General features: G+C 32.5%; 2 protein-coding genes across 4 annotated transcripts; both read right to left on the reverse strand.

Moving 5' to 3' along the window:
* Positions 1-2,301: 2,301 nt before the first annotated feature.
* Positions 2,302-5,255, reverse strand: LOC105141861 (V-type proton ATPase subunit e1). 2 transcript variants are annotated; one of them, XR_845462.1, is made up of 5 exons: positions 5,130-5,255; positions 4,919-5,045; positions 3,778-3,825; positions 2,453-2,760; positions 2,302-2,411 (listed from the first exon to the last, which is right to left on the reverse strand). XR_845462.1 is itself a non-coding variant. In XM_011049239.1 (4 exons), the coding sequence occupies exons 2-4, from the start codon at positions 5,014-5,016 to the stop codon at positions 2,694-2,696; spliced, it is 213 nt and encodes a 70-aa protein (XP_011047541.1). In that variant the 5' UTR covers positions 5,017-5,045; positions 5,130-5,255; the 3' UTR covers positions 2,311-2,693. The 2 variants fall into 2 exon arrangements, 1 of the variants encoding a protein (XP_011047541.1); XM_011049239.1 differs by having other exon boundaries at positions 2,311-2,760.
* Positions 5,256-8,973: 3,718 nt separating this feature from the next.
* Positions 8,974-15,693, reverse strand: LOC105141862 (DNA topoisomerase 1-like). Of its 2 annotated transcripts, none has more exons than XM_011049241.1 (16): positions 15,418-15,693; positions 13,754-14,886; positions 13,392-13,586; positions 12,946-13,026; positions 12,639-12,698; positions 12,405-12,499; positions 12,131-12,287; positions 11,923-12,048; positions 10,984-11,064; positions 10,748-10,838; positions 10,541-10,674; positions 10,356-10,424; positions 10,167-10,256; positions 9,794-9,897; positions 9,543-9,711; positions 8,974-9,398 (listed from the first exon to the last, which is right to left on the reverse strand). In XM_011049241.1, exons 2-16 carry the CDS (start codon positions 14,867-14,869, stop codon positions 9,330-9,332), a joined length of 2,637 nt encoding a protein of 878 aa, XP_011047543.1. In that variant the 5' UTR covers positions 14,870-14,886; positions 15,418-15,693; the 3' UTR covers positions 8,974-9,329. The 2 variants fall into 2 exon arrangements, with proteins under 2 accessions (XP_011047543.1, XP_011047542.1); XM_011049240.1 differs by having other exon boundaries at positions 13,754-14,915.
* Between the last annotated feature and the right edge of the window lie 1,336 nt (positions 15,694-17,029).

A 17,029-nucleotide genomic window follows, 5' to 3' on the forward strand; every position in this document is an offset into this window, starting at 1 on the left:
CAATGATCATAAAATTTGTATTTTCACTTATTAAAAAATTTAAAAAAAAAATATTATCCTAATAACACAATTATATTTTTTTTATGAAATAACATAATTTGATATTTGTCACTATTAAGAAATATGATACTTAAAGTTATCACAATTGGGAAAAATAATATTTCAAATAAATTTTTAAACAAACTGGAACAAATTATAATGAAGAGAGAGTAAAAAGGAGGGGAAGAGATCCTAAAAACACATCGAAGCTCTAATTACAACATCATTGATACTATCGAAAAGACCTCGATAAGAAAGGTCCAATGACATCAAGAAAAGTCATCAACCATGACTAGAGTTGGCCATCTCTTCATCCTAAAGCAAATGAGTAGTTACAACAAGGAGAAAAAATGTATAAAAAGAAAGAGACCCTTAAGGCATATTAAAGTTATGATTATGATACCATCGATATCATTGGAAAGATCTTAATGGGATAGATCTAATAACACTAAAAAAGGTCATCAACCATAACTGGAGTGAAACACACTCTTTATCCAAAGACAAGTGAGCAACTACAACAATAAAAGAGGAGAGAGAGAAAAACAAAGACAAGTGAGCAACTACAACAATAAGAGAGGAGAGAGACAAAAAAAAAAGACCTCAGAAGCTCACTAAAGCTTCAATTATAACACTATTAGTTCCAAAAGAAAGATTTCAATGATAAAAATTAAATGACACTAATAAAGGTTATCAACGTTGATTGGAGTGGGTCATACACCCCGCTCAAATGCAATTAAGCCACTTGTATGGCCCACTCTAATCACCATTAGTGATTTTTTTGTACTGTCATTGGATCTTTCTCATCAAGATTTATCCAATAGTACTTATGGTGTTATAATCGAGGCTTTAGTGTGTTTCTAGGGTCTTATTCTTTCTTTAATTTACTCTTTCTTTATTGTAAGTTCTCACTTGTCTTTAGATGAAAAGTGTGGCCCACTCTAGTCTTTATTGGTGACTTTCTTTAGTGTTTTTAGCTTTTTCTCATTGAGATCTATCTAATGGTATCGATGGTGTTATAATCAAAGTTTCAATATACCTCTGTGGTTTTTTTTTCTTTCTATCTTTTTCTCTTTCCTCTCTCTTTAGTGACATTTTCTTGATGTCATTGAATTCATCTCACCAATATCATTTTATAGTACTAGTGGTGTCATGATTGGAGTTTTAATGTATCTTTGAGGCCTTCGATATGTTGTTGAATTTGTTTCGTTAAAATCTTTTTGATGATATTGTTTGTGCTATATCGAAGTGGAGTTTTAATGTATCTTTGAGGCCTTCGGTCACCATTAATAACCTTTCTTGTGGAGTTTTAATGTATCTTTGAGGCCTTCGATATGTTGTTGAATTTGTTTCGTTAAAATCTTTTTGATGATATTGTTTGTGCTATATCGAAGTTTTGGTATTCTTCCAGAGTATTTTTTTTTTCCTTTCTTTTCTTTCCTTTCTTCTCATTGTAATTTATATTGGCCCATTTAATAATTTTTTTGAAATGTACTGTTTCTCATTAGGACATTTTAAGATATTGTATTTTTCAACCACAACTTGTATCAAACTATACTATTTCGCAAAACTTTTTCAAATTATGTTGTTTTTCCAAATGCTCTTTTAAACTATGCTAATTTTAAAAAGAAATCCATGAAATCTTGTTTAAGGAGATTTTGCTCTGCTTCAAGCCAAAAGGTTGGCGAGTCTAAACCTCGGATTTACTTCTCTAAGAATGCTCGGATGAGAATTCGACAAAAGATTTATTCTGTCTTCGAGCTCCAAAGGATGAATGATTTAAACATGGGAGAGCGACACGTCAGACATACAAGTTTATTATTGAGAAGGTTCAGCAAAGGTTTGCTGGGTGGAAAGCAAAGTAACTATCAAATGACAGGGAAGTTACCTATCAATGATTTGGTCAAGTGGAATGACGCTTGTCTACTTAAGAAGAGTAGGGGTTTGTAATTTGCAATCTGAGGATGAATCCTTTGTGTTGGAACTGGGCTGGAGTTTAGTCACCCAACCTAGTTCGTTTTGGGTTCCATTTTTACGTTGGCAAGTATTCCAGAGGTGTTCCAGTTTTAGGAGTTACAACGAGGAGCAATGATTCAGTTTTATGGAAGAGCGCTGTTGTTTCGGACAAGCTGAAGTCAGAAATCCATTGCCGTTTTGCTTTGCTTCTTTATAGCCACATGAGATACATTTCAACTTGCTTTCAGATAACACGACGAGTGAGTTCACATGCATAAAGCATACAGTTAATAGGTGCAGAAATCCTTGTACCAAAAATAAACTTGAAGCTCAGCCAAGTTTCCCAGGCCATTGCCTGCGCATTGAATCTAAGCTGACATGAAACTCTCAGGCTGGCGCACAAGCTAGCTGATATCATTTTTCCACAGTACTTACATCAAGTATATTCGTTTGCAACAATTATTTCATCCAAATTACATATCTCTGCGCAAATTCTGATGGAATGACTACCGAAGTATTATAAATTGAATGAGGTAACAAGGCAGTTGAAAGAACTGCAACAAGTAAACCAATCCAAAGCTCACGCTGATAAAATTACAACGACCCATAACGGGAAGATACATGAGTCATAAAATCAGATATTATCTGGCATCCAATGCTTGTTTACCAACAAGGTACAATGTGCTCATTTGGGAACATCTTCACTCCCCTTCACTTAAAATTGGGACAATGAGAGGTTTCATTTGTGCTAAATACACAATGGCCCACCTGACGCACAACAAGAAAGAAAAAAAAAGAGAGAAAAAGAATAAGTGTAACAAGAAACAACTGCATGCAGTTCTCAATAAGAAAAAAATAACTTGAAAGACAATTGATTGAACAGGTTTCCCAACTATGCTCCAGGAAAGAAGATAAAAAAAAATGAAAATAAAAATTTCAGTGCAAGCAGTTGGTGCAAAATCTGAGGAAAATAGCTTATTTATGCTTTCACTACATTGACAAAGTGCAAATATTATTCAAACAACAATGGAAAAGGAACGGAAAGGGTAAAAAATATAAATGGGTAAACTTAGGGATGCTTTGAAGGTGTAATTCATCAACATGAACCCGTTCCTCGACAATTTCTCTTTTAAAAATCATGTAAATCGTAACTCTTGCCATTTATGAACATGCCATGGAACTAGGGTGTCCTTGTTCATTCATATCACTGAGAAATAAAAGGGATGATTGTTTTCTTATGGCAAAATGAAATTGATAGCAGCTCCTCCTCCTCCAACATGACGTGGGATTCTGTTACTGTCAGGCTAATTGTCACAACAATGGTAACAAAGCAGAACCCCCAAAGTTGGCAATACAGCTTTCTCAACTAATTCTAAGCCCAATGGGAAGGAAATATATATGAAGAAAAGAACAAATTTGTTAATGCACATTTTCAATTTACCCTAAACTACATAATGGATAAAAAAAAAAAAGGGAATAATTTTCTGAGCAGCTACTGACAAGGATGAAAATCACAGGCAGATATGCTGTCACCCTAGGGAAACTTTTGGAGAAAGGGCATAAACAGACTAGCACTCAATTAAATTGAGTAATGGTCATGGTTTTACAACATCTTCATGAAATCCCGTTATTGTATAATCAATCTTATAAATTTATGGATGCATGCATGCAGCTGGACACTAACCACATATCCAGGACACAGATGATCATAAATCAAATTCCTTCTACATAGAAAATGAATACTATCATAGAAGAAACGAAAAATGCAAGCCATTACAAACTTACATCATCCAACAACAGACTGTTGCTGTTAGGACCAGTGTTAGGTGAAGCCTGCAATGATAAAACCAAGATTAGTTATATTGCATAAGAAGAAAAAGAACAAGAGATGACCATACAGAGGCCATATTCACTTAATTAAATCTGAATGACTTAATGCATACACAGTCTTATTTATTTGCTAATTAAAAAGATCAGACAAATACAAACATCTGACCATTAAAATTACTCATGGTGAATGAGAGACTCATTCATGATAGTACTTAACATGCATGAGCATTGGATTATGCTTTAATCCAACCTATCATTGAGCAATTGTACCATGCATAATTCAGCACAGACACAGAACTAGAATTGGTGGCTACAAGAATCAGCATTTCCAGTAAATGTTTTTTTCACACGCAGAGCCAGTTCAAAATAAGAGTCTGATGGTATGCCAGGGGTATCATAATACTAGAATCATAGGCATTTAGGTTATGTTTGGCATGACTTTTGGATTTTGATTCTTTTAACTCAAAGAAAAAGTCACAAATATATCTGGTTGAGAATAGCTTTTAACTTAGATCAATAGTGTGTCACAAAAGTGAGTTAAAGTTTCGAGTTTTTGACTTATGAATTAGTACTTATGCTACTTCCCTTCTTCAAAAGAGTTGTTTTGAATTATTATTATTTTTACCAAACATACTTCTTCATAAGTTAGTGATGAAAAATAATTTTTGAATTATGACTGAAAATCAAAAGTTAATTTTCACAAGTCATGCCAAAAGGACTCTTAGTCAATAAAGATTAAAGACATGGCTTATGATTTTACAAGGATGAACTTGGAAATATGCAGGCAATTGAGAAACAGAAATTAGATACCATCAAACGTGGATTCTCACAACTAATTGAAGAATAAAAAAGAACATGGAATCCGCCATTTTGATCATCAATACCACAACTAAACCTGGCGGTTAGCTCATCGCAGCAACACGACAACAGAGAAGCTACAAGCTAGTGACTCTTATTGATGGTTAAGTACAATTGGCTGTGATCAAGATTTGCATTGGTATTTTACAGTTGAATTAAATTGATATGGCAACCTCTAACAATTAACAACCTAAAAAGAAATAACTAACTTGAATCGATTTAAGAAAATGAAGCGTACAGATTGGTAGAGGGTCCTCTGTTGCAGCAGATTCTGGTACAAAGCGAAGCGATTATTCCAATCACTACGAAAATCAGCGTCGTTACGAAAAACCCCATCCCTCTTTATTCGATCTCGAGATTTCTTTCTGCAAAAGTAAAATTTTTAGTTAGAAAAACAAAGAAAACGAAAAGAAAATCGTATCGGCATCGGTATCGTTATCGGATCTCACCTGGGAATTTGATGATGAAGCTTCCTCTGCTTCGTTGTTCAGGTCCCTCGCTTCGCTGTCGCGAGATGCAGCTTTTTCCTCTGAATTTAGATTGACAATAGTAATTGTAATCCATTAATCCTGAACCTTCCCGCTGGCCCAAATATTTGTAGTTCAATCTGCGTGGGTTTCGGTTAACGAGGCCCGTAGCAGCCCATTAAATGATTAAAAGTGACCGCGTAAGGATCTGATTGCAAGATCTTTTTTCACTATAATGACTGAATTGTATTTTTATAAAGTTTAAGGATCAAAAGACTTCCAAATAGGGAACAATAAATAAAATATAGAGATTATTTGAAAATTATAGGGATTAAGATGAGTAATAAGTTCTACCTGACGACGAAGCTAGCCCTAAAAGCTATAAAATACACAGATTTATAAGATGGGTAATAAAATCCAAAAACCCATGGGAAAGAGAAGGAATTTTTAAAGCTTTTTTTTCGCTTGAAAACATTTTCCCTCATATTTATAAATATTAACTTAATTATTAGAAGCTCCTTTAATTCATCAAAAAACTTGTTTTGCAAGTAATCACGGGCGGAGCAAAGGCCATTGGTGGATCCTTTTCTAGAGACTTCAACTCACTTCAACTCATCTGCTCATGAATTGTGAGGTTCTGTATTGCTTTACTCTTTAGCAACTGTATAGAAAGACGCCCCCCTCCTTTCCTAATTTATACTTGCATAGGTAACTTCGTTGTTATGATCCTGATCTGGAATCTCGATCGCAAGCGCGAACGTGTTTGCACGAGTCATCACAAAGCGCTATGTAATAGTTATAGTTATAGGGGTTGTAAATTAAATAATATACTTAATTAATACATTAAAAATGATATCTATAAGTAATTAGTTTTAAACTATGGATTGCAAACACATGATATAAATTTAGATAAAATAATAAAATATTTATTACATTACCTGTTTTTATATTAGGTTCTCATAACTTATTCATAAAACTAATTGAGATTTAATCCAAATTAAAAAAAAAAAGGAAGCTTTTATGAGGTTAGATTCCAAAATTCTTTCAGAAAAGCTCTTTAAAAAAAATTATATTTAAAACTAAATGTTTTATCATTCATTTATAATATTTGAAATAAATAGATTTATAATAAATTATTATCTTAAATATAAATGAGAAGTAATATCTTAATTTTTCATGCCTTTTAAAATTTCAAACTTTCAAATTTGATATTCATTAATGATACTTAAATATCAATTTGGATAGTATTTTTTCTTATTAAAATCCAAAATATTTTTCATTAGAATAAACTACTAAATAGATCAATCCTTGATGGTTACTATTTAGATATTTTAGGATTATGGTGTAAAATATTTATTCATTAAAAAATATGAGTAAACCCTTATAATATAAGATAAATTAACCTAAACATATCATTATTTATGGGTTGTTGTTGCAAAAACAACAAGCTTAACGAAAACTTATCCTAAGAATTTGGGTAGGGCTTAATGAGTATAATAAAGGCTTACCTAAATATTTATTATCATCGCTTGATAAATTATTAATAATTATAGGTTATGATAAAAGTAAATGATTATAAATATGTTAATTTATTAAACAATTAAGAGTAAAAAGATAACCTCAATTTTAAAATGGATAGACTTGATTCCACTCATTCATCCAAAATTTAACTCATTGTAATAGATTTATTTTCACCCATTTAAATAAATTATTAATAAATTAGACACAATAAATATTAGAAATAATAATAATAATAATAAAAGCTAATTAGCATTATAGCTAATCTTAAATTGAATATTTAAAGGTGATCATATCTTTTATTTAGTATGATTAGTTCTTTACTCTATAACTCAATAAATTAATTAGACTCACTAAATTAATTAGGATTTTGTAGTAATCATACTACTAGCTGGAGATTATTTTTTTTTAACATAAAACTTTTTATTTTTTCTAAATACAAAACAACAACAAATGAAATCATTCTTCCCTTCTAAAAAAGAGAGCGGGTCATCCTAATGTCATTGTCACGTGCAACATACATTATAAGCTAAAAAAATTCTCCTTTTCCTTGAAGACAAGTGGAGGCCAAAATTCAAATATATACTTGTCTAATGTGGATAACCCTATCCAGACTTTTATCCAAAATCTAAGAATGACTATTTTACCTCTCAAAGTTTAGAGGATGTTTGGCACTATGTTTGAAAAGTGCTTTTAAAAAAAATTGATTTTTTTTTTGTTTTGAACTAATATGTTTTTGATATTTTCAAATTATTTTGATGTGCTGATTTTAAAAATAATTTTTAAAATATAAAAAAATATTATTGACACACTTTTCTGAATGAAAATCACTTTAAAAAGCAACAGTAACTACATTCCCAAACATGTTTAGAGTTGCTAGTCAACACATCCACCTACAAATAAGTCATTCTTTCACCTTGCTTAGGTGATGAAATTCCTTTTACTTGTTGACGCTATAATCTTGATTATTTATTTCATTTTACTTTGATTGCATTATTCCTTCATTTTAAAACAGTTAGATTAATTCCTACTAAACATTTGAGCATTTTACTATGTAATTTACTTGTGTTGTTTTTATTTCATTTCTTTAATTGAAAAACAATTGTTAAAATAAAAGCAATATTTTAACCACTCATGGTAATTGTTAATGAGTTCTAAAGAGCTTGAGTCATTAAGAAGATGTTTAGAAGTGTGGTTGTGGTTGTGATTATGTTTTAAAATGTTTTTTTACTAAAAAATATATTAAAATAATTTTTTTAAAAAATTATTTTTAATATCAGCACATCAAAATGATATGAAAATATAAAAAATATTAATTTAAAATAAAAAATAAAATAAAATTTATTTTAGAAAAAAAATACTTTTAAAACATAAAAATAAATAAGATCTGAATTTTAAGCTTTTAAAAAAAATTTATTGTAATAAAGAAAACCACGAGATAATAGAAATACTCGAATCAGTTCAAAGAGTTGGACTAGAAATCAAACTAATGCAATCTTTCCTTCCCTGCTTTTGTGTGTGTGTGTAAATGCTTAATGATTAAAATGGGATATGATTCTATTACTATTGTAAAAATTGTAGACGAGGATTAAGTATTAATCATTGTTCTAAACATCTAATTTATCCGCTTGTTAGGTGAGGTGAACACTAACCCCATCAACTGAGGATTTTTTTTAAAAAAAATTATACAAAGAATAAGATAATAAAGTGGTACCACCACTAAAATAAACGAGGTTCTAAATAATTTACCTTTGTTAAGAATAATTTTCAACTTAATGATAAAAAAACAGTATTAGAGATACACACCTCCTAAATAGTAACATAAAATAAATAAATGCAACATAAATTAAAGATTTAAATAAAAAAAATCACTTTGATTTTCTATACGTAACCATAAACGATCAGACTATTGCATGCCTATCTATATGAATACCAAATCAGAAATAATGAAATATCTAGGAGAAATAGTTCAATAATGTTAATTACATATGTTTTTATGTTTATTGCGTTTTGATTTTTCTCATAATTTATTTTAAGGGTATTCCGAGAATTACATTAATCTCCTAAAATAAAAAAGAATGAAAAAATAGAACGGGAAATGGAACAAAATTACAAGGCTGTGGTAATGAGAGGGTAACGCCGTTATATAACTATAATAACGATCATAATAACGAGTCTGTAACATATCACTTCCAAAATTAATGTCCGTCATGTTTTTTCACCAGTAAGTTGTAACATAACGAGTCTATATTTAACAAGCTCGTTCTTGCTCAAACAATTAACAAGTATCAAAAAAGATTGCAGGCGACGATGCAAAAAAAAAAAAAATTACTCTGTTTGAGGCATTCAGTGTATCTTCTACATTTATACTGTTAGTACCCGAATGTCGAAGGTGCAAGTAAACAATTCTTGCTGAAACTTCTTTTCACCATTGAATGGTTTAAACAAGAGGAGCAGTATGAAGAAAGGGAAAATTTACTCAATGATTAGATTAGACGAACATACAACATTAACTTTTTGAAAAATGTGCATAAACTGTGATGACACAGAGAGAGAGAGAAGAACATGGATTCGCCTCTCCCTCTCTCTCTCTCTCTACCTTTTTTCTTTTGGTGGGTGGCCGGGGGGCGGAGGGATTTGAAAAACAACCATTACTTCCCACGATCAGAATCTGAATTGGGGGTCAACATCCATCGCCCAGGTAAACTTCGCTAAGAGAGACTTGTTGAATATCTGTAACAAAAGCATAAGATAAGAAACAGCTTAACTTAGACAGTCACTGCCACAGTACGAAATAGAAGAAAACGATAAACAGAAGTAAAGCATAACTGTTGGTTAAATTATTTCATCCCATAAATAATTTCAGAAGCAGTTCACCTTATCAATAGGAACTTCGTGCCGCTTGCACCACGCAACTGTGATCCTAGGATCAAGGTAGTTAATCTTGGAAGTCCCCAATGCCACTGTTTTCAGATCCTCTTTGGTCTTCATGGCCATTTCCATTTTCTCAATCCTTTGATTGGTTGTTGCTATCTTCTTCTCTATTCTGAAAATCAATTCCAAGAATCATTAAGAACCATCAAATATATACACAAAATACCTGAGCACAGGGGCAAAAGTTATATTACGCTTCAGGAGTCAAGCTCCTCTTTTGCTTTCCATCTGCACCCTTCAATGGGGGCCTCCCCTTTTTGGCCCTGTCCAGATCAGTTTTCAACTCCTTTAGCGTGCTCTGCAAGCAAAACATGAGTCAACTCAAAGCATGGACTCCACAAACACAATAATCAGTAAGAAGGAATGGGCAAAATTTCCAATATGCGAAGGGCAACAGTATGCCGAAGAAAGAGTTGGCTTGGTGATCTACACACTGCTATAATAAATCCATGCATTCAAAGAAGAGAGAAAGTATAATGCAGCCAGGAATTCCGCAAGTTAGATTTTCTCCAAATTCCTCAAAAACTGAGGGCCAAAAATTTATGGTAGAGTTCTAAAATTAATTACCTTAAGTTCCTCAATTTTCTCAGTCAATCTTGACATTTGTGCATCATGAGATTTTGAAATGGTTCGTTGATGATTACAAATGATTGCAACCTGAAGAGAAAAAGAAGCCATCATTATAGGTGCAAGAGCTGCAGCTAAAACACACTACCAAAAGTCCAAAAAACGTTTCTGGCCACAAACTGGCTTTACCTGTTTGTTTGCTTGGTTGTAAATGACAATTTTTTCAGCAACATCACCATCTTCTGTTTCCTCGTATAACTGTTTGGAAGCCAAATATAACCCCAACAGCATGTAAACTCACAAACTTCCAAGTGGCCCATATGAAGTTGATTATACAACTTCAATGTAGTAATTGATCTCAGCTTGAAACTTACCTTTTCATCCAATGTAATTGATGCATTGTATGTACGAAAAACTTTTGCTGTGAGGCCAGGCATGAGTTCTTTTAGGTGAGCATTTAGTTTAGATGTATCCAGTGAGTCAAAAAGATCATCAGTTTGCTTTTTTGCTGAAGAAGAAAAATTGCTCATCAGTCCTGGTATAAGATTTTAGTCACCTAATCTTAACTGCCATTTACTCACCAACTTGAAAATGTCCAATTGCCTTGTACACAGGAAGCTCAACCTCGACCGTGTTTTCATATCGCATTGAATCTTTACCAAGGAAGTCAAACTGAAGGGTCAATCAGAAGCAAGTATTAATGCTAGCAATTCACTAGAAAGGTTAATGTAAGTATATAGCCAATCAAATTTAGGCAACTCAAAACCATGATACTTCACTTAAAAATCTACTGTCCATAAATATAAAACCACCATACCTTCAGCTTATTTGGAGGGATGCACTCAACATTTGCTACTTTTAATGTGCAGCAACCAACAGTATCAGCTTCATCATCATCCTATAGGCAGCCAATCACAGAATGAAGAAAATTTGATGACGTTCTCACTCAAAATGCATATATGATCAATAAAACTAATTCCTCTGGGAAATCTCAGCATTGCTCGGTTGGGAACCCAATAAGAAGCAAACACAAACCAGCATAACAAAATGTGTTTTGGAAACACTTGCTAAGTTCTAACAAGAAAAATAAAACACATACTGAATACATTTTTCAGGTGATTACATCCATGAAAAACATTTGATGGGTTTCAATTATCCTAGGAAGAGGTCCATGACTTGTGGTGATATTCCCTTGGAATCAAATGCAATTTTAAATTCCTACAGCCTGATAATAAGTTTCAATTATTGCACAATTCAAAAAATAGCTGTTGGTTTCACTTCACCACCTCACCCTAGAAAACCTCATAGCAGAATTAAAACTAAATTTTAGTCCAAAAACACATGCATATGATCTGCTCAAGGCTGAGTTGCCACGTAGAAAGGGGAAGATAAAAAGGAGTCCAGGTATTTTGAAAAGCAACAGTGGCATTTAAATTTGGAGGATGTGATAATTGATAAACTGAATGTGATTCAGAAAATCAAACTAGTTTGAGGCCTGAATCCATTCTTATCATTTGGCTTTCTGCAGACCATATTCACACCCAAAGGCTGAAATTAACTTGTGAATTTGAAGCAACAGGTTCATTATGCGAGTAAAAGCCTCATTTGTCTTCAACCATTCTACCCTCCTCTCTGAAAGGAAACTCCAATGACGAGGCAAGAATACATTCTCCAAATAAAAAGGTGTTATATCCAATCTAAAAGGCCCAAATCAACTGCCAAGGGTTCAAGAAACTTGTTTTGTTGGTTGTTATACCTTCTCGTTACCAGCCCTCAGAGCTAGCTTATCAATAAGATAGGTTGCCACTGCTATTTGCCGCTTGGTAATATCTTTACTTGCAAAATCCTTTGTGTAAGCTGTTCTGATGTTGTGTATATAGTCCTGCACTCAAAATACAGAGGCTCAAGACAAGTTCCTCAATCATATATCAAGTTACAACAACCGCAAGGTCATAAATCAGTACCTTCAACTTCCTTGCTTTCTCGTATTTCTCCTTGTCACTTTGCCCCTTCAAGGAACTGCTCGCAGCTAAGAATACATATTTGAATTCTTTTGGATTGATTGGATCATTCCAGAACGCCAACCATGTAACAGTATTATCATGCTTCACTTCTTTCCACCTGCAAAATTTTCACAAGTTTCCACTAACCCAAACAGTACTAATTTATCAACAGAAGCTAAAGAAGTGTCTCCCTTCTATTCTCCCCCAATTTGAATGAGATAGTAAGAAACCAAACCTTTCACCAGGAATAGGACATTCCGGGATAGGTGCATCCTTTCCAATATTTATAGTAATGTCACTGGGACGAATGCGGCTTTTCAGCTTCCCCATCTGGTATATACCAACAGTTCATGGGAAAAATTACATGCCAGTGCAAATTCAATCATTAGTGGCCATGAATATCAAAATAAAATGTAGTCAAAGCTGAAAGCTCTATGTCTCAGTTAATGGTTAGAAAAAGTCACTGAACCTTTGGATGCTCTCCCCGTCCTCGAAATAGACCTGGTGGTTCTACTCTGAAATTCCCAACCTGGGATGAGATGATCAGAATTGGCACAATTAATATGCAAGAGGTGAGAAGTGTGTTAAAACAAAATGCAAAGAGTTAAATTAATAAAATCTGCATTAAGAAACCCATTATTGTTTAAAATGTATGACCACGAAGCATAAATCTACTTGCACACATGCACATGCACACTCTTATGCATCCACATGTTCTCTATATATAACATTTCCCAAATAATGCTAATAAAAACACTTGATCCACAGATAGTTACCTTCTCTTTAACACCATTAACAATGGCCCACATGTACTTCTCCTCTTGCTTCAATTTCTCTTCTTTCAAGACCTTTTTCTCCTACATGAACAGAAAATACTGAATCATAGAGAATGACATTAAATGAAACTTATTCTCAAAGAAAATGGTAGTGATAATTGGTAAGGGTTATTTCCATGAAGCAATTGAAAGTGCCAGAATCTCCATGATTAGTGCTTGGTTAAAGATAGAGGATGAAAGATCCCCTCCTGCTCATTGGCAGAGAAAAAGGAATTAATATAATTCCACAATTTTACACAACAATTGGCAAGATTTCTCCTAAATGTAAACCAAGTATATGAGCTGGCAGGCAAGGGTAAGTGCAAATGATGTTAATTGCTCACTCTTGCAGACTAATATGGTTTTGCATCTCAATCGCACGCAATGCTGCATGTGTACCAACTTACTTCAGTACTCATTTGTTTCTTCTTCTCCTTTTCTTGCTGATGCCATTCATATATGGGGTTGAAATCACAGTCATCCAGCTTCTGTATTACATGATTTTTCCCTAGTAATTTACGCCAATCGTTCCAAAAGTTTTGAAGGAATTGTGGTTTTTGAACATAGTCTGTATCTTTCATCACTGCAAACATGGTTGCAACCTGCAGTTAAAAGATCAAAGTTTAAATGTATCTAGCACCAAACATACAAGGACAAATTTGAAAACTTCTAATGGACATAATAATAATCAACCAAACTAGGAGCAAGCAGCAGAGGTTAACTTGTCGACACAAAGGACATAATAAGGCAACATAAAATTGAATCATACTTCCTCTTGTTCAGGAGTCAAATCAACTGGTTTCCCCTTGTAAAGAATCTTAACCCCATGAGGCTTGTATGGAGGTGGGAAGATGACACCATTGTGAACTAAGGTAGTCCATTTTTTCTGGCCATCACTGGAGCCAGGCTGCACTTTTGTTGACTTTGAATATTTTGAATTTTTCATTTGTTTATTGTTCTTCTGAGTTGTCTTCTTCAATGATGAAGAAACAACTTTTGTAACCTTTTTCTTTGCAAATGATGATTTGTTAGCTGAGGAGTCCGCCTTCTTCATTCTCTGGGAAATTGTAAGGTGGTCATCATCATCTGCCTTCTGCTCAACCTTGACAGTAACTTGCTTAACTTTTGTTGTTGTACATGCATCTAAAAGTTTTGGTTTTTTAGCAGAAGAATGGTTTGAAGGAATGTTATTATCTATAGGTCTCTTAGTTGGCACCACAGAAGATTTCTGTTGCTTGTCATTTTTAGTAGAACCATTTAGCTGACTTTTAGAAGGCAAAGGTCTTATCTCACTAGATCTGATAGACTTACTACTTGATGTCCCTGCACTTGACTTCATTGCAAACCTCGAGGATAAAGGAACTTCATCATCATCTGAAGGCCCATCCTTGACATGAGCAGGTGCAGTAACCCCTTTATTGACATTGTTTGTGCTCCCCTTAATTCTAGAACTCAAGGGCTTATCATCCTCGGAATCCTCATCATCCACAATCGGTTTCGTCTCCTCCTTAACAGCATTTGAGACAACCTGTTTAGATGCCTGCTTCAACTGATCATTTGAAGAAGTGAGTGTTCTAGTATATGTCAGTGGTGACTTCAACGGGGATGCCTTGGCAGATGAAGCTGATGCTTTAGGGCTCCCTGTAGAAGATTTCATAGGGGATGCATTGGAAGATGGAATAGGCGATTTACCCTTCTGCAAATTCAAGCTTTGACCATTGGAATTCTGAGAAGATAAAGACGGTTTCTTCGCTTCAGGGTTTAATTGATTCTGCTTTGATGTTGAGTTACCACCCCTCTTGAAAACTATGGGCCCATCATCATCATCATCATCATCATCGTTAAAATTATTGGGAATTAGCTTTGGAGGTGCTTGAACATCCATTACAGTCCAACTACAGTCTGTTCTGGCATGTATACCACATCAATATCTGATAGAATTTACAACTTCAATTCAAAAACCATAACGATATTGCCGATAGTAATCCACAACAACACATTGACTAGATTCTTAGATGCAGTAATATAAATGAAAGAAAAATAAAACAAAAAACCAAGCTTTTAACATGCAAAGTCAAAACAAAACCCAAATTAGAAACAGTGAATTCAACCACTAATTCAACAAAGCTAAGCGATTGGTTTTTTAAACAGAGGTCAAGCTAATACGGACACAAATTCTAATAAATAAATCAGTGAGCTGAAGATTATTATTATAATATTCATCACCATTTTAATTAAAAACCCGAATTGAAAATATTTCAAAATGAATCTAAACTAACAAATAAGAAACGCCCAATTAGCGATGGTAATAGAGATTCCAGAATCTCTCATATCTACTAAGCTTTCATTTCTTCATTCAAATTGAACAAGAAAAAAGCACAGACAGCTCTTATATAGATATTTGAAAGATCAAAGAAAAGAATGAGCGCCTACCTAAACAGGGATAATTAAACCGTGGTTGTATGTTTGTTTGTTTGTAACAAAAGCGAGTGTAGCGGTGGATGAGAGGAGGCGCTGCGGAGCTTAGCAGCTAGCTATCGCAAAGTGTGGAGAGAGACCAAACACAAGCTTATTAAGGTGGATTTTTTGGGGGGGCTTTGCAGCCCCTTCCTTCTCGGCTTTGCTGTGATTTTCGTTTTTTTGTTTGTTCGTCTAAAACGGCCACGTTCTGCCTGAGTTCAATGTTTTTAATTTTTTTTTTCTTCTGATTTTAACAATCCAGGCGGACAGTTTTCTTTTCGTAAAATCACAGTTTCTAGGAGAAAACTAGGTCCTTTTCTTGTGTTTCGTCCGGGTCATATGTTTTTTTTTAACCCAAAAAAAATTGTATAAATAAGAGTTTTTTTACGTGTTTTTGTAGTTACAAAAATTCTAAGTAAAACTAAAAAGTGTGTGTATATATATATAATCAAATAAATCAAAAATTATATATATTAATAAATAAAAAATAAATCATAAATGATAATTAAAATAAAATTAAAAAATCGAGAGATAGACATAGATATAAATATAGATATAGATATAGATATTTAATTTTATAAAATATAATATTAATCCAGTTGTGTTTGCTAAATTTATTTTTTAAAATATTTTTTTATTTAAATAAACAAAGATAGATTTAGACACGAACATTAAATTTATTTAATAAAATAAAAAGAAAAAAAATAATATGATGCAAAACTACATATATTAAAAATAATATCTAAAAATAAAGTTTATTTATGCAAAATACAAAAAAATTTATAGATATATTAGAAAAACTTTTTCAAAAACTAAATGCATAGAAAATAACCAAAAAATGATCGTCATTTAAAAAAGACTTTCTCAACAAAATAAAAAAATAATTATTAATTTAAATATAAATAACAAAATAATTTTGAAAAAAAAAAATATAAAAAGCATCAATTTAAAAAATTAAAAGAAAAAAATATCCAAGTATTGTTGGGACGAGCAAACCAAGCTAACCCACTAGGCCCATTTCATTAGGACCCATGTGACTAGGATTTTTTCGCATAATGACAAAATTGTATATATAAATCGTTTGTCCACATTACCTTATGAGAGAACTCACAATGTATTTTACACACTGAATCCCCCACATGTTTTAGATCATTATTTAATTAGTTAATTAGTTATTTAACATCTGTTTTGCTGCTGGTTTAATATATTTTTTTCCTTAAAAAAATTATATATGTAAGCTTTTTCAATATTTTTTTATACATAGAAATCCAAAGTGAAATTAAAAAAGATTACGTATATATCTAATTAAATAAATTGAGAATTATTTATACAATATAAAAAAATTTATAAAACTCAATTCCTAACCAACTAAAGTTAACTAGCTAAACTTATGATTTAGATTATGAACTGAATTAAGTTCAATAAATTTTTTTATCTCAAATAAATAGCTATAAAATTAAGAATCAACCAAATATTAAAACAATTTGAATAAATAGCTATAAAATTAAGAATCAACCAAATATTAAAACAATTGAAAAAAATTCATATTGAAACAAATTATGTTATAAATTAATAATCAATTAAA

This window comes from Populus euphratica, unplaced genomic scaffold (assembly GCF_000495115.2).
Source record: "Populus euphratica unplaced genomic scaffold, PopEup_1.0 scaffold211.1, whole genome shotgun sequence".
In the NCBI taxonomy this organism is placed as follows: domain Eukaryota; kingdom Viridiplantae; phylum Streptophyta; class Magnoliopsida; order Malpighiales; family Salicaceae; genus Populus; species Populus euphratica.